Below are 20,917 nucleotides of genomic sequence, written 5' to 3'. Positions count from 1 at the left end.
ACATCCTTAAAGATTTCCGATAAGTATAAATGCAATTTTGTTGTGTATATTTATACCTATCGAAATGTAGAAGACATTTTTCAAATCGGACCATTCATTAAGAAGTTATACGCAATCAAAATTTATATATCTATCTCCCTCGCACTCCCTTTAGCTGAGTTACGATTATTAGTCGGGACACAAACCCGACACAGCGTTCGCACTCCCTTTAGCTGAGTGACGGGTATTAGATAGTCGGGACACCAACCCGACTATAGCGTTCTCTCTTGTTTTAATGTATTGAATGTGTACGGGTCTCAGTTCAACAAGGAAAATATCAGGCTACTATAGATGAAAAAAAGTGACAAAAAGTAGTTCTGTAAAATCCATTGTAGCTAAAGAAATAGAGGTCGCCCAACTTTGTGATTGGACACTCTTGAAGTTAAAGGTTCAAGGTACCACTTCCGCTAAATTGTGGCTCTGGGCTACGAAAGGTTTTCTTACTATTAAGCCGCAAAAAGTGCCTAAAAATCGAAAATTTGGAACTTTGACCACGGATTTCTAAAAACTTCGACGTGATGGAAAGTTTCCAAGTATGAGGTAGTAATCTACAGCTAAAATTCTTTTAGGTTTTGTAGCGTTTATTCTTGGGCCAAGAAAAAGTCTTGATTTTGTCGACCTGTGTTATCTTTTTACAAACATGACCTAATGTTTAAAAAAACCAAGATAAAATTAAAACGGTTAGAAATTCAGCAGTTATTTTTGAATAATAATTATACGAAACAAATTTTAAGATTAGATATTTTAGTCTTTAATTTTTTGTGTGTATCAAATGGAAGGGGCTTGGAGAAGGAAAGTCAAAGACCCGACCAGAAGGCAAGGGAAAAATCCAGCAAGTGTCCAATGTCCAGTGCCGCAGACGGAGAGGAAACGCATTGCGAACGTAATCAAGTAATCAAAAGTCCAAATCACGGCTGTGACAGACCCAAATAATTTGCAATGTGGCCGAAGGGGGCCAGGGGCGCCTGTCCAAGCGGACGAAAGGGGGGCGTTCTGCATTGCGTGCTATCCCCATGTGACGGACATGTTAAAGGGGCAAAGGGATCCCCGGACACATGCAAAGATGGCACTTAACGAAAGCAGTCAACCGACAACTGATTGAAGTGAAACAAACCGACGAACACTCAGCAGCACATGGGCGGCGAAGGGTCGAAAGGGGGGTGGCGTAGAAGTGGGATCCCTACAACAAATCAAAGGTGGAGGAGCAGCTCGGACATCCCAACACTCATGTGGATACACACGATGGTCACGTGGACTTAAATGTGCAACGACATTAGCAGAGGGGAAGAAACGAAGAGGGGGCTTTAGGGGGTTAAGACCTGGGAATGAACGAAACTCATTCATGACAAATGCCGAACTCTGACTTATTGAATGGGCCGATTTCTCTGTACGTCCGACAATCGATACGAGAACCAAAGAAAAGTTCAGACGGAAACGCAATGAACTCCTGACATTTTAAGTGCCGAAAGGTAAAACTTCATTCACACAAGGCAAAAGGCAATTAAATCGAAAGGTTACCAGGCAATCAGATAGACGAGATATGATTTATCAATTCGATTGGTCGTTATGTCTTCATAATAGCAAGTGTTGGGTTTGGAAATTAGATAATAATAATACCTAATTATATAATTATGAAAAACATCAAAGAAATACTAGGTTACCAAGACTAGATTATTTAGAAGAAAATTAAAAAGATAGTTCTTTGCTGGAAATATAAATATGCTATATAAACTTCAAATAGATTGCTTCAAAAAATCTAAAAAATCATTCAATTGATCAATTATTTACATCGATTATATAGAATTACATAGACGATTGTCGCTGCAACAGATTCCCCATCCAATTCATATCAATTTGTCAACTGCGACAAATAAACTGGATATACAGTAGTAGCCCAACCAACCTCATTCACTGACCCCCGATGACCTTGCCCACAGGAAATGCCATGGAACTCTGAACTTGTAAGCAGATCAAGGCACGTAGACGAACCTGAGCACACATGTCCACCCAGAGAACCGGGGAAAAGGGAGTGGAAAGGGGTAACTTTAGATGGCTACTTCTGCAGCAGTCAGCAAAACTATTGCTCAACTCGTGCGGACAGAGAAATGGAGAATGGCAGGATGCCAGGATGCAGGATGAGGAACGGCAGGATGGAAGCCCAGACGCGGAGACATTTTTTATGGACGCCTTGGATTGGCGGACGTGACGTTGATTTGCTGGCGACGCCTTAAAGGTGACACCGACTCAGGAAAGAACGACAAGGACCGGGAGTCCTCGATTCCCAAGGACCTGAGACGTCATAAAATGTCGCAAGATTTGGCTAACAGAAAAATAAATTGCTTGCTGGCCCAGTTCGATTGCAGCTGTCACGGCCATTTAGCTGTTTAGCGCCGCAAAATCTCGGCAAATCCTTGAGAGACCCACTCCACCATCTAATTGCAAATGCAGCCAGCCAGTTGGGGACTGCAATGGCAGCTGGCTGGAACGTGAATGGGTTTGGTTGCAGATTCAGCTGGCCAGCACCACCACCATCGATTTGCGGCCAAAACGGCGGAGCACGTCCCACACGGATCGCATCATTTGTGTGCAGCTCCCCGGGCAAATCAGTTTCAGTCGAGGAGATTCAGTTTCAGTACTCGAACACTCTGTTGGTTTAGTATAAAAATAAAATTCGTGATATGCAAATATATGAAAAGAGTCCAAAGGATCAGACTTTAAAGTGACCAAAAGTTGAGCCTTAATTTTTAACCTCAGAACTTTTTGTTTTCGAGAGACCTTTTTAATATTTCCTTTATTTTCAGCCCTTTAAATTCCCCCTTTTTTCTGCGCTCTCTGTTCTTTTGCGTAGCCCTCAGGTGCTAATGAATTCATAATGGAAGCGGGCATTGGGACAGGCCATAAATTATGGACCGCTGCGATGGGGATATATATTCAAGGTACTATCGAAAATGGTGGAAAAAAAGGGGGCCAACCGGAATATTTTGCCCGTCGGCTGTTGTCAGTTAACCGGGTGAAATAAAAATTGTACTTGAAGCTAATTTTGAGTTAGGACGAGGGGATTTAAAAAGGAATTTAACTTCTTCAGTTTGCTGAATTTATTTCTTCCATAAAATAAAATATTGTTTTTCAATAATCTCCTTTAAAGCCCTACAAATTTTCTATACATTTCTCTCTCTAACGTTTCCTGAAAATCTACTATTTGCATCTGTGCTAATCCATTGAGTAATTGGCATTTCATTATTAATTTCAATTTGAGTTGCCATGAATTGCATGCGAAATGTAATGGCTTTTGGCTCTGCAAGTTCTATTTGTGGCCGTCCATCAGGGCCAATGTAAATGTCACTCGGTTATGGATGTTTGCCTTCGGAATCTTTTATTAATTGAATGAGGAAAAATGCATTTTCCAACGGAGGAGGCCCAAATCGAATAACTGTTTGTTTGAGCGCGCACCGCAAAAACCAATTTGATTGGAATTAAAATTCGAAATAGAATAAACAAAAGTCGGCGGAGATCGGAGAACGGAGGACGGAGGCCAAGAAATGATGGCCATCAGCCTTTAGCCAACCCTTTTCCGGACTCACTTTTAGTGCAGCAGAGGGCCGTATACCATGGTATCTGCAGGCCCAGAAATACATAGATACAATCCCAATCCCGTCTGGGCAGATGCTGATGCCAAAGCTGATCCTTAGCTTGTGTTGTAACAAGTTAATTGAATTTGCACTCAGCCAAGCGTCATGCATTGGGGCATCATGAGCTTACGAGTGCACTGAGCGAAATATCTAATATCTATTTTGATTTTCAAAAAACCATTATGCGTAAAATTTTAAAATTCACACAAAGAAAAGTTAGTACTCAATTTTTGAAATTTTTAAAGGAAAGGGAATTTTATAATTTTATTAGGAGTAAACCATTTTTTAAAAAATAACCTTTTTTAAAGCGAATTTTTTTTTACACGAGCATTTTAAAATTCGGAGATTTTAATTTATTATCCTAAAATGGTTTTATCAATTTCCTTGGAAAAAAAATGGTTTTATAAATTGCCTATTGATTTTATTCTTCATTTTATTATTCCCCACTCCGTTTCTTTTTCCCACTTCGAGGAAAACTCTTTTCTCCATGTGCAAAATGAGCTGGGAAAGCGGAGGCTATTGGCGGAGCTGCAGCTACCGATACAAGTTGCTTATTTTATGGCCAACTCTAATGGAGGACCCGATTCTGATTCCGGCTTCTACTTCGCTTGGCATTTAGCTCGGCTCCGTCGCTCCGCCCCTCTGCCTCTTCAGCTTTTCACCCTCGTTTCGCCTCGATTTTTCCAATTTTGTGATTTGCACAGATTTCAACCTGACGTCCTTGGTCCTGGGATCCTTCGCTTCCGCAGGGTCCTTGTAGCTGGGTTAGTTTGTTGCCAGTGTTTTGCCGTCTGTGCTTATCCAGCAACATTGTCGAAGGTGAAGCCCGGGCTTCCAAGTGCATTAAGCGCATGTGAACCGGTGCCAAACAATGACGCCTCCAAAGCCACTCCTCCTATTCCGCCATCCGTTGATCCTGGCAGACAAATGACTCACCTAAAGGATTCTGAAGGTATGCCGAAAGGGGGGTGCTAAAAAGTAGCGAGAGTGTGCTTTTAGCAGATTAGTTTTCATCATCTTAACATTCCTAATTAATGAGGCCTTTGTCTCTCCAGCTCGGCTCCTCTGTTAGGTGTTAAATCAAAGACCTTAGACCGGCGTGCATGTCTAATGAGTAATGAGGAGAGGGAGCACCGGCAAAGTTTTTCCCGCCACCTGCGAAAAGGAAGAGCCCCTAGTTTCTCATTTCCTATAGTAGCTTTCCTGTAATGAGCAAAAAGATTGTATGCTTCCCTCTTTGAACAATGCAAATTTCCCGGTAGCTCGTTAAATGTTTAACAAAGGTATTAGTTATCGGTGTAGTGTTCATTAAATGTTGCAAAAAGTTACTAACAGCTAATTCAAAAGTCTGACTACATTTTCATTTCCTGCTCTCATCTTTGACACCAGCGAAAATCAAATCACATTTCACAAATGACATTTCGCTGAAAATGCTGACTTTACAATTATTTTTGTTTGCAATTTTAATGCCATTTTTTGAAACCAACACCACTTACACCCAGAAAAAAAAATGACCTAAAATGTCAAAAAATGGCCTAGAATTTAGGTAAAATTGGCCTAAAACTGGAGCTAAGTCCTTGAATGGCCTAAAATTTAGGATACCATGACCTAAAATGTTAGGCCATTAAAGGCCTAAAATGGGCCTAGATTTTAGGTAATTGGCTGCCTAAAAATATGAGAAAACCCCTATCCAAAATTTTAGGCCTTCTTTGGCCTAAAAATATGTACTGAAAAATTTATAATATTATAAAGTAAATACAGAAAAGTTTATAGCTAACTCGAGTTCAATGTCGGGCTTAGTCTTCAAGAAGTCGTCATTATGCCAACACACAAAAAGGAGCGAGGAGGCTTCACTGTTCAGCAGAGAAATCGCTGTCTTATTCAACGATCGAAGTGGGTTACCATGCAAGCCGCGCTATAACTGGTTGGGAATTATAGCGTTGCCAAAACGGTATCAGAGTTCCGTGCAAATTTATTTAGGTAAAAGGCATTAATTTTAAGGCCCACGCTGACCTAAAATATTAGGCTATACGGGACCTAAATAGTAGGGCAAATATACCAAAAATTTAAATTTATAGGCAGTACATGACCTAAAAAGGAACTTTTAGTCCATTTAAAATGTTTTAGGCTATGCATGACCTAAAATGTTGTCCATCATTTTTCTGGGTGTACTAACACGCATTCACAACCATATCCATGGTATTTAATTAGGCCTGGGAAATGGACATCAACACTCCACTTGATGAATGGCATTTTCTCATTTATGTTTGATATTCGAGTGCTAATAGTCATAATAATGCCGCATAATGAGTGTCGAAGCCCGACAATGGGAGACCAACTTTTAGTCAAAAGTCAACTGAATCCAAAACAGTGCGAAATTCGAAATGCAAAACGCAAAAGTTTGTAAAACTAATTTCCTCCAACTGATGGCTGAAATTCGGGTGGCGGGCATCTGAAGGGAAACGTCAAAATGTTTTTGACAAGTCCAATTTTGAAATTTTCAAATTTCGCCGTAATTAACTTTCTGGCAAAGGCAATTAGCGACCGCTCACACAAACTCATTTATATTGTGCTGCCTGATTACAAATATATGCAAAATGTACATAGAAATATGGAATTAGCAATGTATATATTTATATATGTATTGAAAGTTTTGTTGTCGCCATCCAATGTGGTTCACCCCATTTAGCACTCTGCCCACGAAGTTTAACAATATCGTAAATAATGGAGTCAATTGCATTTTGCATAATAATTACAGTGTAAATATTGCTAAGCAGGAGCGGTTCAAGGGGTTTTCCGGTTTCTAGTTTTAGATATGAACAAAAGTTAATCCAAGATTATTAAATACAGTATAACAAATCTGTATAAGGTATCTCTACGCTTAAACCAAAAACATGAATCCTAATTTTTACTGAGAACTTTTTCTTAAGCAAATATAGGTACCTATAGGTATGAGTGTACATATTCAATTATAAGTTTTTTGTCAATAAATACCTACTTATTATAAATAAATATTTAGCTTGTCTTCGGGCTCTTCGATAATTATTTGAATACTTAGTTATGAAAGTAGCAAACCATAATTATGCAACGTTGAAAGGAATATGTTTCTCTCAATATTATATGGACATGGATTGCGAGAGGGGTTCTTAATTCTGTTATAGAAGGAATGCAAACTTTACAGATTGTGTATAAATAGGCTGAGCTTATATAGATTTCTATGAAGCATAATGGTTTAAACTATTACTTTAATATCTTCTTTATATTATAAGGCCCTAGTTTAGTTTTACCTGCTGCGCTCCTGCCTCTGAAAACAAAGTGCAGGGATCGAAATGAGCCGGGCGCCAGTCGTAGTCCTCCCGTCGAGCTGAGTGGCTGAGTGGAGTGGGCCGGCTAAGTGGGTAACTGGGGAGCGTGTTAGCAGCCAGCGAGTGAGTGATGAAGCGCGTCACGTCGACAGCAGAAGCAGCGGGATGGTTGGCAAATGGAGCTTCGTGGAGATGCCAATGAGAATGGCAGCCGCGGTTGGCTGACATTACACTTGTCAACGGGTATAATTGCGTTCACTGCTCCTTCTACTCGTTCTACACCTTCTTCCACTCCCACTCACCATCAGAGTTGGCAGCTATAAATTCTGGGTAATAGCTAAAAGTATATCTAAAAGAACTGCCTTTAACAATCTTTACTTTTCAACGATGTACTAAAAAATGTATCGAATCAACTTGGAGGTTAAACTATTACCGAAGTACGGATTATACCAAAAATGATAATGATAGGCTAAAAATCGAATACCTTAATAGATTAGGTTTTCTAAAGCTTATAATTTTTTTATACCTGAAGAATCTATCATAATATTGATCAATAGTTTGCTAAGTGGAACAGTTTTCACCATTAACTTTTTGAAATAGTCAATATAGCGTTCTCTTCAGAATATGCCACCTCTGGCTGTTCAATGATGACTGTGATGAGTGTGACTGTTCCATGACTATGTCTATGACTATGGCAAATGCCGTTGACTTGAAGCACAATACACAATAATTGCCAAGTGACGGCAACTTGGGGGCGCATCAATAACGAGTGCTTGTCACCAACCCACCTCCCATCTCACCCACCACCCATCAATCCACATCCAGGCAGTGCACCTCGGAACCCAGATCCACTGGAAACACCGCTGGGAGCGAAATCACACCCATTTGTCAGAGGGAAGAAGAACTCGGGCTGGCGAGCGGCGTCCACGGCGGCGGCTAATTGCAGTTCATGCGAAAAACATCGTTAATCACTCATTGACAGTTTGTTATTTGTTAAACAAAGCTAATGACTTAATGGCATAAATGGTGTGGCAACTGCACCACGGCCGAAAGGATATCGAAAGTCGAACGTGGCTGAGCGGAGCGGAGGAGCAAAATAAATGACACGACAGCTCAGGGCAGCCGTTCTTCGTGTTCCGTATTCCGTATTTATGTAGATAAACAATAAGCTGACAAGCCGGGGCAAAATTAATTGTCCTGGACAGCCTGGGTGGGTTGTTGTAGGGGGAGGGGAGCGTGGAGGCGTGGCCTTATGGATGATCACGATATGCCCATGGGGGCGAAGCAACTAGTTAAAGGTACTTAAATAATCCGTATTCTATCCACAGGGGAAATTTGGTTCGCGGAATGAGGAACTAACAAGAAAGGAAGCTACCTTCGGCCAGCCGAAGCTTATATACCCTTGTAGATAAAAGAATACTCACTCGGTGCAGATTTAGGGATTCCAGATTCAGCGTTTCGATTTATTTCAATTTTGTTTTTAAGTAGTCAAGAATCAAAACGCCTACTTCCTACAAAGTTACAATGAATTTTCTTATATTTGTTTGGGAGCCTTAAGATATAGTGGTCCGATCCGGCTGGCTCCGACATATGTACTACCTGCAATAGAAAGAAGACCTTCGGGAAAGTTTCATCGCGATAGCTTTAAAACTGAGAGACTAGTTCGCATAGAAACGGACAGACGGACAGACGGACAGACGGACATGGCTAGATAGACTCGGCTATTGGTGCTGATCAAGAATATATATACTTTATGTGGTCGGAAACGTCTCCTTCAATGCGTTGCAAACATCTGACTGAAATTATAATACCCTCTACAAGGGTATAAAAATAAAGTGTGGAGCAAGAAAAGGAACTGAAATGGTTTTTTGATAAAGGTTGAAAGAGCTGTGAGTTGTAAAACTATTTCTATAAAGATTATTTTCAGATTATTATAAGTTCAGAACAAATATCCATCTATTTTATAAAACTTTTAAGATTCATTTTAAGAATACTTGTTCATTAGGGCGGTCCAAAAAATGAAATTCTTTTCTCACCCCTTAACATGGTATATTAAAGTATTCAAAAAATGTATGTGAAAACAAAACATTTTTTTTTTTCCGAATTTAGACCTTGCGAAACGTCTTTAAAGTTTGCTTTAAAATTACTCATACGACATGTATAACAGTTCGAATTTGTTCGAAAAAAATCGCTCTTCCATTTCTTGTCTTGTCAAATTATGAATTTCGTTGGAATAATTGGTAAAAAAAGGAGAGCAAAACATCAACTGAATTGTTGATATCTATGCCACCTTGATTAGAAAAACTTTTTGATCGAAGGCAACAGTGCGTATGGGTGATAAACTTTGAAACCAATTCGCAAACCCTAAAACACGATTTTTTTAAAAATTGTCTTTTGATATACCTTGAATACCACAATGCGCACCGTATAAGCGGGTGAGAGTAGGACCTTAAAATTTTCCATACAAATGTGGACCGCCCTATTGTTCATACTTGAATAATCAATAAATATAGATTTTTAAGATAATATACATATTAATAAACACAAGCGATAAATGAAAAACTTTTCTATGTGAAGCGCAGAAATATTTATTAGGTGGAATATATTTCCTCACTGAAAGTAGTTCTCGCACAAATCCATGTCACTGGGAAAGGTCCTCTCCCGACCCCTTCTATAGGCAACTCGTGGCCGCAGATCTATTCGGTGAAGAGCCTCCGGACTCCCCTCCTCTTCGATGTCCGGAACTGGGACATGGGCTTGGATGAGGGTATTTCTATAACTGGCTGCCACTCGACGGGCGTCCTCCATGTTTCGCATGTCCATGACCACGGTTTCCGGCAGGCGAACCACATTCCGCCGGACAGGATGTCCCAGGAGCGGCACAGAGGCGGCGAGGGGGATGGTGCGAGAGGGGCACTGGGTGGCCAGATTGCACTGATTGAGTCTCATTGGTCGCGAGCGGATCTTGTACTTGCAGCAGTTGTTGTGGAAGACCTTCGACTTTAGAATCCTTGGGCGGGGATGGATGCGAGTGTGACCATGACAGTGGGAATGCGTGTGAGTGTGACCATGACAGTGGGTGTTGACACTATGCTTCTTGTGGTGATTTTCGCGGGGCTTCTTGACAGGCCTAATTTTTGTTTTCCCAGGATGATGGCCTTTCAAGTGCACTTTGACTTTCTTCTTGCTCTTGTGGCCTTTTCGTCCCATTTAATCGAATTGGTAACAACAAATTTTGGATTACCTAAAAACGAGAAGACTCTAAAATTTCCAAATATTTAATTTTCCAAAGCCAATGCGATGTTTAGCTTCAATCGCTTTAGATTTTTGATTTTTTTACCTCTCGATCGAAGTAGACCTTTCTCATTAGTGTCAGAAGTCTGGGAAGTTTGTCGTTCCTTAGGTCATTCGTATTTCGTTCATCGTAGTATTCAGATCTATAAAAAAAAGTAAAACCAAATTCTCAAAAATTTGTCTACAAAATTTTTAGTTAAAATTTTTGTATAATTCTTTTCGGAATATAACACGAATTTTCCACAAATTGAAAATGAATTTTTGTTCAGTGCCCTACGAAGCTGATTACGGCATGTACGCCGATTCCAAGGTAGAATTAAGGCGGATCTTTGTTCAGTGTATATAAAATTTATTTTTTTTCTCGGTATTTAGATGAAGAGCGTGCCTCAGTATCCTTTGAGCATGGGTTCTGGGCAGCAGGGACATGGACAGTCGATGGCCATGCAGCCCCTGAATCCTCCCCAGATGAATCTGCAGATGCAGATGCCCATGTCGAGTGCCACCCAGATGTCCTCGTTTCCCATGCAGGGAATCCCGCTGGGCATGATGCCCGCTGGCAATCAGATGACGCCCATGTCCACGATGACCACCCAGCTGCCAATTGGAGCCGTTACTCCGCTGAGCAGCATGACCATGATGCCGATGATGGGCAATCCCATGGGCGCCATCGATGCTCCGGGTATAAATGCAGTGCTGCCCGATCTGCAGCCCATGACATCGATGGGTCAGATGCAGCCGATGCAGCAGTACGGCCAGTCTGGTTCCACCACCCAAATGCATCAGGGTCGCCTGACTGGCGGTGGTAATGGTGGCCTGGCTGCTTCCTGTCCCTCGTCACCCTCGCATCCTGGTAGCTGGAACTCTAGTCCCGGCTCCATGGCCAATGGCAATATGTGGCAGTATAGCCAACCCATTCAGAGCCACCAGCCGCAGTACCACCAGCAGCAGCAGCACCACTTCCAACAGCAATCGAACCACCAGCAGCAGCAACAGGTCAATCGCATGAAGCCCTCTTACGACATGGCGCCATACCGAGAACTTCGAAATGGACTGAAGTAAGTAGATATCACCCAGATGTTCAGCATCCTAATTCGATCTTTAGCAATCCTTTTTAATTTCTGCCCCACAGCACACCATCTATGCACGAATCAACGAAGTACGGCAAGGGCAATCAATCATTCAATTGTGGTGAGTAATAAGTCTCGGAAAATAGGTTGTCCGCTTAAGAGAGCGTCCGTAAAAGATCTAGTGTGGTTCTTTAGTATTGATTATATTTTATGAACCGATTCATAGACTTAAAGATTCACGAAAAAAGCTTGTCCGCTCACGAGAGCGTCCGTATAACAATATGATATAAAATGATTATTTATACAACTTTTCTTTTCAGGAAAATCTGTTAGCAAGGTCCCCCATTGGCGTTGACGAACCCTTGAGCCCATCATTAGTTGGTTTTTCGTACTTTTGCATGATTGGTGTCTCTCTAGTTACACTCGCCTACACGTCCTTTGTTCCAAGACTTCCCCTACGCAAGCATTCAACCCAACACACAACACACGCAAACACAAAACATGGTCACAAGCATATATTGGTGTGGAATAAATGGTCTATATGTTTTGGCCAAAAAGGAATTATTCATTACTAGTTTTTCTTTTTCATCTGGCGACTTTAAACGCCCTGATTTATGGGCGTCAGACATCAAAATTGGCAACATGTTCGTGGGAATTGGGGGAACACACGGCGCACGGCGAAGGAAAATTGAACGAAGGAAAAGCGGCAGCAGCGAAGGCGATGAAAAATTTATGCTGACCGCATGATGAACGCATAAAAAATGTTGCCAACTTATGGCCAAAATGCAATCCACAACCCAGTCGCTGTGCGGAGTATAAACAATGGCTTTATCGGGCCAAAGGCATCAGTTGGTTGGCTTTCTCCGGTTGGCTGTTCGGTCGGTTGGTCGGTTGGCCCACGAAAATCCCTTTCCCTCCGGAGTCGTTAGATTCTGGCAGCCGGGCCAAGGTGTGAATATTTTATGTGGCACTATTTTGATACCATAAATCTTTTAGTAGTTGATTCAGCAAAGTTTTGCGTGTTACCGCATTTCGTTCTGTGGTTTCAGCTCAGTTCGTTTCGCTGCGTTTCTTTCAATTTCTGCATTTTGAATTTTGCAGTGCTGGAATTTCCGTCTGATGGGCGTAACGATTGTGGCTAAATCGGTTTTTGTTTTTGATTGATTAAACTGCATTTTTAAATTGAGATTCGGTCTTAAAAATGTATTAAATCGCCTGTTTTGAAGGGAAACAAAGTGAGAAAATGTTCTAATAATTATTTTACTAAATTAATAAAAAATCCAATTAAATTTTAGGTAGTCAAACAGTAGCACCATTTCAAGCTTAAACTTTATTCCTTTTCCAAATGAAACTATAACCACAAGAAAAGACGTGAGGGGCAATCAACTCCACCCATTGGGAACAGAAGAATCCCGATGCGCCCATAAAATGCACATACCCCAAATTGTTTTTAGCTCTGCGGCAACGCAAGCGTTTTACATTTTTCAGAGGGCATCATTAAAATTAAAAGAAGAGTAAAAAATAAAAATGGAAAAACGAGAAACGAAGCCACAAAAACAGACAGCTGAATGGACGTTGAATGGACAATTTGAAAAGTTTTGGGCAAGGAAACTGCAGCCCTGGACAATGCGAATAGTCCAACTCTGGATGAGAAGTTTTCGAGAGTGGAGGTGTGGAGCTAGGGGAGGATTGTCAAAAGTTTTCCGGGGGAGCCCTACAACGTTCCCCATGCGCTGCAGCTGCCCTCTGGATGCAGAAATTTTATTCATGACGGAAGCAATACTCAAATTTCGTCTATTAATATTTGGGAAAGGGTTTTCTGGGCGGTGGAGGACGAGTTCTGGGTACAGCTGTCAGACCTTAGCCGGGTCCAAGTCCAACTTCCAGGCTCTCTACGTATCCCAACATCTGTCCAAGTGTCAGTCCAACTGTCTGTTTGTCTAACTGACACACACACATACCGTCTCTCATCTAAACAAATGCGCATACAGATGTGGTCAGCATGAGTTGGTGGTGCGATGCACTTTAAAAGATTTCTGTAAAGTTCTATACATTCCATTGACATTTTTATAAAAGAAAATATTCATTTTGAGGACAACCCTTATTCTATAAATTTACTTTTTTTACACCAAAGTCCTTAAACATTTTTAAAAACATATATTTTTAAAGGAATATATTTATTTAAATTTAATTAATTTTTATTTAATGAAAATTTTATTTTACAGTCATAACTATTTAAAATTGGGTATCGAATTAGGTATCAAATTTATTAAAATAATATTTCTTAAATGAGAATTAAAGTGAGTATTTTGTAGCCCTTTTTTTTCAGTGCACAACCATGTTAGTGGTGGTACAGTTAGCCCGGTTGCACATTGCCAACATAACCTCAAATTGCATTCCTAATTCCTTTTATACTCCATCTCATCCCGATTCCCCCGGGGGAGCACTTCTGCAAAATGTGCAATTTCCGCTTGAAAGGCTGGCTGGCATACAATCCATCCCCGAATTCCTGGAAATATTTTTCAAAACAGAAATTTATTATAGCCATTTTATTATTTTGCGGGCTAACTTCATGTTGGCCCCAACATACGTCATATTATTGTCTAAAGTGGAACGAAGAACGGAAGTCAGTCAGTCAGGTGAGGTGGCAGAAACACTTTCCATCTGCAGATATCAGGCGGTAAAATATTCTGGCCACTTATAGTGCGCAAATGTTTTGTTTGGGATTGGTGAGTGAAATGAAAACTGCCAACAATCAGGCTTTTTTTACTTTTTGGAAATTTGAATAATTGAAATACTTGGCATTAGATGGGGTGACGTTTTATTTGGCAAATAGAGCAGGAAAACTGAAATATTTAGCACTGAATTTGAAGGTTACTTTTTTGGATAAGCTGTTAATAAAGTATATTAATTCCATTACTTTTTAGCTAAATTTGTTGTTTTTAATATCCGATATAGTTTTAAACAGAATCTATAATAGAATAGAGAAGTAATTCTAAAATATTTTATAAAGAATCTTAAAGTTGTAGGCATCGTTAACTATAATCGAGCTTATAAATTTAAATATATATTCTTTTGGATATCTAATGGATATAAGAAATACTGTTTAAGTTACAGAATTTCACTTAATTTTAAATGTCGATCAATGTTTCTTAATTTATCCATGGCTTACAGAGACCACTACACTTAAAATCATTTTAAAATACTTAAGCTGCTGTTTGTCAATTACCATTTACATTCCCAGCTTGTTGGTTTGATGTCGAGAAATGTTGTGTTTTAACCTCAGCAAAGGCAAACTTGTGGCAACTACAATGAACATGAATTTTAACTTGTCGTTTGTTGCATTTGTCAACTGCTATCGTTGTTGTTGCATTTGATGTTGTTGTTATTACTGGTGTCGCTGTTGTTTTTGCCGGCAGTTCCTGTGGCTCCTGTCCATGTGCCACTCCTCGCTATTGACAGAGATCCGAGAGCTAAACTCATTCGCACTTGGACGGAAATGCTTGATGTCCTCGGTGCCCGTTTAGCCCCGTCTCTTTCGCCGCACCGTAGCCCCGTCTCCCTCTTCCCCCCACTCAAGCCGTCTCTTTCTGCAAAGTTCGTGTGCCTTGTTTCAGAATTTGCAGTCTGCTTTTCTGATTGTTAGCCCCTCTTGTGTCCTCTGTTCTATGTGGGCCAAACTTTTTGAAACTGTGCCAACTTTTGGCTTGTTTTTGCCTGATAACTTCATCATCGTCGACGTCCTCTCGTCATTCTCATTCAAGTGGAACCAAAAAAAAAAAAGAAAAAAAGATGACGCAAAAAAACGCAATACACCACACAACACAAAGAAAAGGAAAACTCGTTGGCCAAATGTTTTGTCATGATTTTTCCTCCTCTCTATTTGGCTGTCTCCTCCCCTGTTTGAGGTCTTTCTCTTATGGACTCGTCTCCTGTCAATGAAAAACCTGCATCTTGACTGGGTATGCACATCACTTGGCCCAGATTATCGAACATCCAAGTGGGAGCGAAAGAGAAAGAGCATACAGGTGAAATTCTCAAACTCGAAAAACGCATTTATGAATGTAGGTTTAAAAAGTTAAATAACTTTTAAATAATCTTCTTACACATTAAATAGAACTAATAATCATTTTTTCGTATTTTATAAAACGGTTTCACAATAAACATAAATAATACATCAATTATTTATTTTCCAAATGTATTATTTTAAATGGGTAATTAATTGATTTAAAAGGTAAGATGATATTGTTGTGTAAAATAAATCATTTTCTCATTCAAAAATTATTTGTAGTTTAATATCATATTAAATTGCCTGACAGTTGAATATTGTGCATAATGACAGGGTAGCCTTGTAAACTTAGTTTAAATCATTGAAATTCGAGCTATGGAAGTTCGACTGTGCTGCATTTTCCACCTGAGCTAATGGCTTTTTGTTTTGCCCATTTTGTAGCTTTGAGTAATTAAATTTATGGATGCATAAAATGGCAACCTGTTCGATGCTCCGGTGTTCTACGCCCCCGTCTGTTCAAATGTTTGACTTTTTCGGCCATGTCCATAAATGTCCGTCCGAAGGTCCCGCTGTCCATTTAGGCCACATCCACATTCACATCCACATCAACATCGAATGAGCGGCTTATGTGCGCCCGATGCTGCTTTGCTGGCTATTAATTTCGAGTGGTTCGGTTCACTTTCGGGCCCATGTGTACACATGTTTGGGCTTGTAAAAATGTCATGTTAATTTGTGGATTGTGCGACCGAAATGGAGCACCGAAAGAGAGGCAAAGTCGGGCGAGGCATGCAAATAAATGTCTCGCACAATCCACCCACCCACACTAGGGTACACTTGGAGAAATCATGGTAATGGGTAATGGGTATGCTGAAGTCGAACTAGTTTTATTGGCGATAGATATAATGATATGTTTTATATAACTCCATGTTTTTATACAATATTGAGCTATTAAAATTTTGACTGTGCTTACAATTTTAGTTTTACTATGCTGACTAGATTTAAATTTGTTTATCTTTTAAATTTAAAAAATAAAACTATTTCTACAAATATTTTAAAAATATATCTTTTTCCACAATATTTTTAGCTGCAGTAATAATTTTAAATATTTGAATTTCTTTTCCATGCCCTTTTTTTCTATCTGTACTCTGCTTCACACACAGATACTCTCACCCACACACAGATACCGCCACCCACGCATCGCCAAGGAGCGAAAGAGACGGCGAGCACGGCTTTGGAGACGGGCTTTTTGCAGATTTATGAGTGAATCTGATAAGTGCTGCCAATAAATTTTCGGACAACAATTTACAATGTTCAGTCCATGTTCGTTTCCTTACGTTTTCCAAGAGGGAATCGACTGAAATTGGGATTGGCTTGGGTAACGTATTTTGGGTTATTTTATTGCAATCTACTGGACAAAAGTAGGCTGAAGGAAGATGCCAAAGAGCGAGGCTCGCAAAAATAAGGGAAAACAATTTGGTTTAAAAGCGGAGAGCACCCGATGTCTAACTGATTTAGATTTTATTGGTTTGGAAAGTGATTATAGATATATACTTCAACAGGGAAGAAACTCGTAGCATAGAAGCAGATGGACAGACTTATACATCTCGAAAGTTTCCTATTTACTTTGCTACATATCTTCGACCAAAAAATATCGACTTCGAGGAAAACGAATAATTATATAAACATTGATAATATTAATAAAATTAATATTAAACTTTTGGTCTAAATAAAAATTAAAATATTAACAACTAATTTCAGGAAAAAGTATTATCCTAAAAATAAATAAATGTTCTTCGCTGTTTAAAGTTAACAGTTTGCAATTCAATTTCAAATACAAATATGTATTAGTTTATGATTATTTGTATGCTTTTGTAATATTTTTATGGCTTTATCTATTGTCCACCATTCATTTGTAATCCCTCCAATTATTCTATTTCTTAAGGACTTACCGCAAAGTTCCGGCAGCTCGGCAAATGAACATTACGTATACGTAACGTACGTATACGTAATGTAATCACAAACATGGCCACACAAAGAAACAAGCACACACACTGGCACACCCAGGAGCATCAACAAAAATCCAACAATGGCTACAGAACCACAGAGAAATCAGTGAATTATACAACATTTAAGCAAACAGAGAATGCCAACGCTCGTTCGTTCGAGGATGCATAGAAATCCAGCAGAATTAAGTTAAGGCGCTTCCGACATCCACCCATCTACCCACTTTCCACTTCCAGCTGAATCAGAATCCGCTCTTCCGGCCCCCTGGAAAACACAATGGAGCTAGTGCGGCACCGAGGAGCGGAGCCCAAGTTGGCCAAAAACTTTACACACTGCCAACTCGACTCGGCCAACTGAACGGGTTGAGGGATAGTGGCTGAAAGAAAGCATCGCAGCAGAAGTGAAATAAAGTTGAATGTAAGCAAACAAGTTGAACCAACAAACCAAGTCTCTAATTGTATTTGTGTGCGTACGTGTGTGTGTGTGGGTATGGGATGGAAAAGGGGGCGTTTTCGCCGGAGGCGTGGCAGTGTGTTTTATGCGGCAAACCGGAACGCACCACTTTGGTGGGCAACATGGCTACAAAATATGAAGAAGCCAAATCAGCGGGCGAACTGCAGCAAGAAAGGAGCAAGTCCGAGTCCAACAAGACGTGAAATGCAACTTTTTCGGCACAACGCTCGAGCACAAAAGCCTGGACAAAAAACCAAAACACACACACAAACAACCCACCTTTCAGCTAACAAAAAGCCGAGCAAATGTACAAAAGCCAAACTAGAATGGGAGAACAGAGGAGTTCTACGCAAGGAACCATCGAAATCCTACGAATTCCGCATATCCTCGCCTTCAAGGACCCTCCATTCATGGCGGAGTTTTGTGGCACGTTGAGGTGAAGCACTTCGGGATCTCAGCCTAAGCCTTCTGCAGCTGCTACTGAATCCGGATGCCGTCCTTCAAGGAACAGAACAGAACAGAGGGAACGAAATAAGCCGCACGCTTAAAGAAACGGAACTCCAGGATCGTAGGATACCTCCTGAAAAGCTTAGGCTGGTAAGAATCCTTAAGAACCAGCTGATCTTAGATAAAGAAATATTATGTTTATTGTATCTTTCTCTATCCCTATATTTTCCCTTATATTTGTTTACTAAAATGTATTCAATATATTTATTTACTTTTTATGATTTATTACATTCCAGAAATATATAAGGTTTTATAAAAATCTGTATTTTATGGGAGGTTTCAGAGATCTCTGATATCTCTAGGATCGTAGGATACCTCCTGAAGAGCTTAAGTTGGTAAGAAAGCTTAAAAACCAGCTGATCTTAGATAAAAAAAGTACATATATGTGTTTTATTTCTATTCTCTTACTTAAATATTCCGTTATATTTGTTTATTAAAATGTATGTTATTGGCAGTTTGACAATATAAGTATACTTTTGCAATATATCGCAAAATATTTATTTATTAATTTTTTATGATAAATTACTTCCCAGAAAAATATAAGGTTTTATAAAAATATACGTAAATTTCTATAATTAAAATCTTTAATCAATAGATCTCAAAAGATATCACCTTCTTATATTTCTTATTAATTTCTGAAACAAAGAGTTAATTAGAAGTAGATAATCACTGGGTTTTGCAACGTCTGTTACATAAGCAAAACCATATACCCCTTCAATTTTGGCCAGGACGAAGTACCACAATCCGGAAATATGGCAACGAAAATGGGACAATCGAAGTGAAAGGGATGTATGTGCGGAGAGCGAGATGGGACCAGAAAATAGAGAAAGGAACAGCGACATGAGTACATTTGTTTATGCGGAGCCCGAAAAGATGGAGATGGAAGATGGAACCTCTCTGCTGCTCCTCCCCGAGGACTCCTTCAGCTGGCAAGCGTTGAAATGGAACAAATGAACTAAGTCGAGAATTGCCAACTGCTCACTAGAGTCGCACAGAGAAATAAACCCCACAAAGGGAGAAAGAGCAGCCACAACAACAAAAGCACTGACGAGAGTTCCACAGAAGAAAAGTTAAACTTGTAAATTCAAATTTCACATTTGTCTGGAATTCGCAATTACACTTTGGCAACAACAATGAAATATGTCCGTTTGCTACACAGCTACACCTGGCCAAAAATGGTAGGGGACTTGGATTCAGGGTTTTTGGGTTCAGGTTCGGGAGTTGGAGCTGGAAATGGAGGTATTTGCCCCTTTAATCCACCGCACCACCCAATCTTCATGGCTCATTGTTCGGCCTGGCAAATGGAGCATGGAGGTGGAGCTTCGAGGTTGGAGGTGGAGAGGACAGGCGAACAGAAGGAACGGAGTTGCCTCCTAAAGCATATTGTAATAATCCAAATGAAATTAAATGTACCGTAAACATTTCGAATTACAGGAGCTACAGCAACTTCAAGGTTCTGGGATGCCAGGAAAACAACAACAAACAACTCTATCTTTGAGTTTACCAACTACAAGATACCCCTTAAAAAAGATGAAGCATAATCAAAAGGTAAAGTGCAATCCAAAACATGCAATTTAATCCATATATAATTCCCAAACTCCTTTAAAAAATTATAAAACAAATAAATAAGTGTTTTTTTTTTATAGATCTCTCAAAAACGTATATAAAGATAATATCAATTTGAGCTTAGAGATAAGAGATTATTTCTTATAACTGATATAAGCTTAAACATCGAGTTGTATACCCCGTAAAAATAGAAACAATAGCAGGTGCAAAGCGTTGCTCCCAGAGGCGAGCCAATAAAAATGTCCGTAATTGCAGAAGCGAAGCATGGCCAGAATTTTGGATTGGGAATGGAATGTAGGAGCATGCATGCTGGTTGGATGTTGAATGCAAATGGCTAAATTTTAAGTTTTAATTTTGTAAGAGCTGTTTAAGTCAGAAAAATCTCTCTTACAAGAGCGCAAAAAGAACACCGATTTGTTACTTAAATTTAGTTTCAATTTGTCTACATTTATGAAACCAAATAAAATCTCACTAAATACAAAAATTTAAAGAGCTTATGCCTGATTATTCTTATTAAATTCCTTAACACATTCCTATGAAATTGGCCTGCTCAATAGCCAATCATCATTTCACTCGTAAACATTGCAAATTACCACCCACAGCCGGGTAAATCACCATAACTATATTTCAATCGCTCCACATCGATCTGAAGCCCCCGGCGATTCGGCCAACTATTCAATTGGCTCCTCGACCGATGGCAAAGCACCATTAAATTAGCGAAATCAGTCAAGTAAAGGAAAAATAAGATCGACTTAAGTAAAAGCCGGCCGACAAAATTGCACATTTTACAAGTTTACGAACCACTAAATGAGGATCGTCGGCGAAAAGCCAAGAGCCTTTTTGGCGAATTTATTTCTAAAACAACTCTATCGCGATCACCTGGCGACGCAGAGCGGCCCATAAAGCCAACGATTTATTGCCCAAGTCGGCAACAATTTGACAAGCAAATTGCTATAATTTCTGGACATTGCATTGGGGGGGATTCCCCGCCGTCAAAGAATGCTGTGTCGACATGGGCAGCGCTCTTTTTTCGCGCTTTTATCT

At 39.8% G+C, this 20,917-nt stretch overlaps 2 protein-coding genes across 3 annotated transcripts; one reads left to right on the top strand and one right to left on the bottom strand.

The window, feature by feature from the left end:
* Positions 1-9,548: 9,548 nt before the first annotated feature.
* On the bottom strand, positions 9,549-10,263 carry atlas. The gene has a single exon (XM_070213207.1). It carries the CDS (start codon positions 10,181-10,183, stop codon positions 9,584-9,586), a length of 600 nt encoding a protein of 199 aa, XP_070069308.1. The 5' UTR covers positions 10,184-10,263; the 3' UTR covers positions 9,549-9,583.
* A 120-nt stretch (positions 10,264-10,383) lies between these two features.
* LOC108056965 (uncharacterized) lies at positions 10,384-11,898 on the top strand. 2 transcript variants are annotated; one of them, XR_001769876.3, is made up of 4 exons: positions 10,384-10,577; positions 10,640-11,322; positions 11,370-11,455; positions 11,655-11,898. XR_001769876.3 is itself a non-coding variant. In XM_017141024.3 (4 exons), the coding sequence occupies exons 1-4, from the start codon at positions 10,521-10,523 to the stop codon at positions 11,687-11,689; spliced, it is 834 nt and encodes a 277-aa protein (XP_016996513.2). In that variant the 5' UTR covers positions 10,385-10,520; the 3' UTR covers positions 11,690-11,898. The 2 variants fall into 2 exon arrangements, 1 of the variants encoding a protein (XP_016996513.2); XM_017141024.3 differs by having other exon boundaries at positions 10,385-10,577; positions 11,397-11,455.
* The last annotated feature ends 9,019 nt before the right edge of the window (positions 11,899-20,917 follow it).

Source organism: Drosophila takahashii, chromosome 2R, assembly GCF_030179915.1.
Source record: "Drosophila takahashii strain IR98-3 E-12201 chromosome 2R, DtakHiC1v2, whole genome shotgun sequence".
Lineage (NCBI taxonomy): Eukaryota > Metazoa > Arthropoda > Insecta > Diptera > Drosophilidae > Drosophila > Drosophila takahashii.
This window is presented reverse-complemented; position numbering and strand designations above follow the sequence as displayed.

Excerpts from the sequence above, each read along its gene's own strand:
- atlas (XM_070213207.1), bottom strand. The coding sequence starts at position 10,183 with ATGGGACGAAAAGGCCACAAGAGCAAGAAGAAAGTCAAAGTGCACTTG.
- LOC108056965 (XM_017141024.3), top strand. The coding sequence starts at position 10,521 with ATGAATTTTTGTTCAGTGCCCTACGAAGCTGATTACGGCATGTACGCC. Across the intron at positions 11,323-11,396 it reads GAACTTCGAAATGGACTGAA|CACACCATCTATGCACGAAT; the intron begins GTAAGTAGATAT and ends TCTGCCCCACAG. Across the intron at positions 11,456-11,654 it reads CAATCAATCATTCAATTGTG|GAAAATCTGTTAGCAAGGTC; the intron begins GTGAGTAATAAG and ends TTTTCTTTTCAG.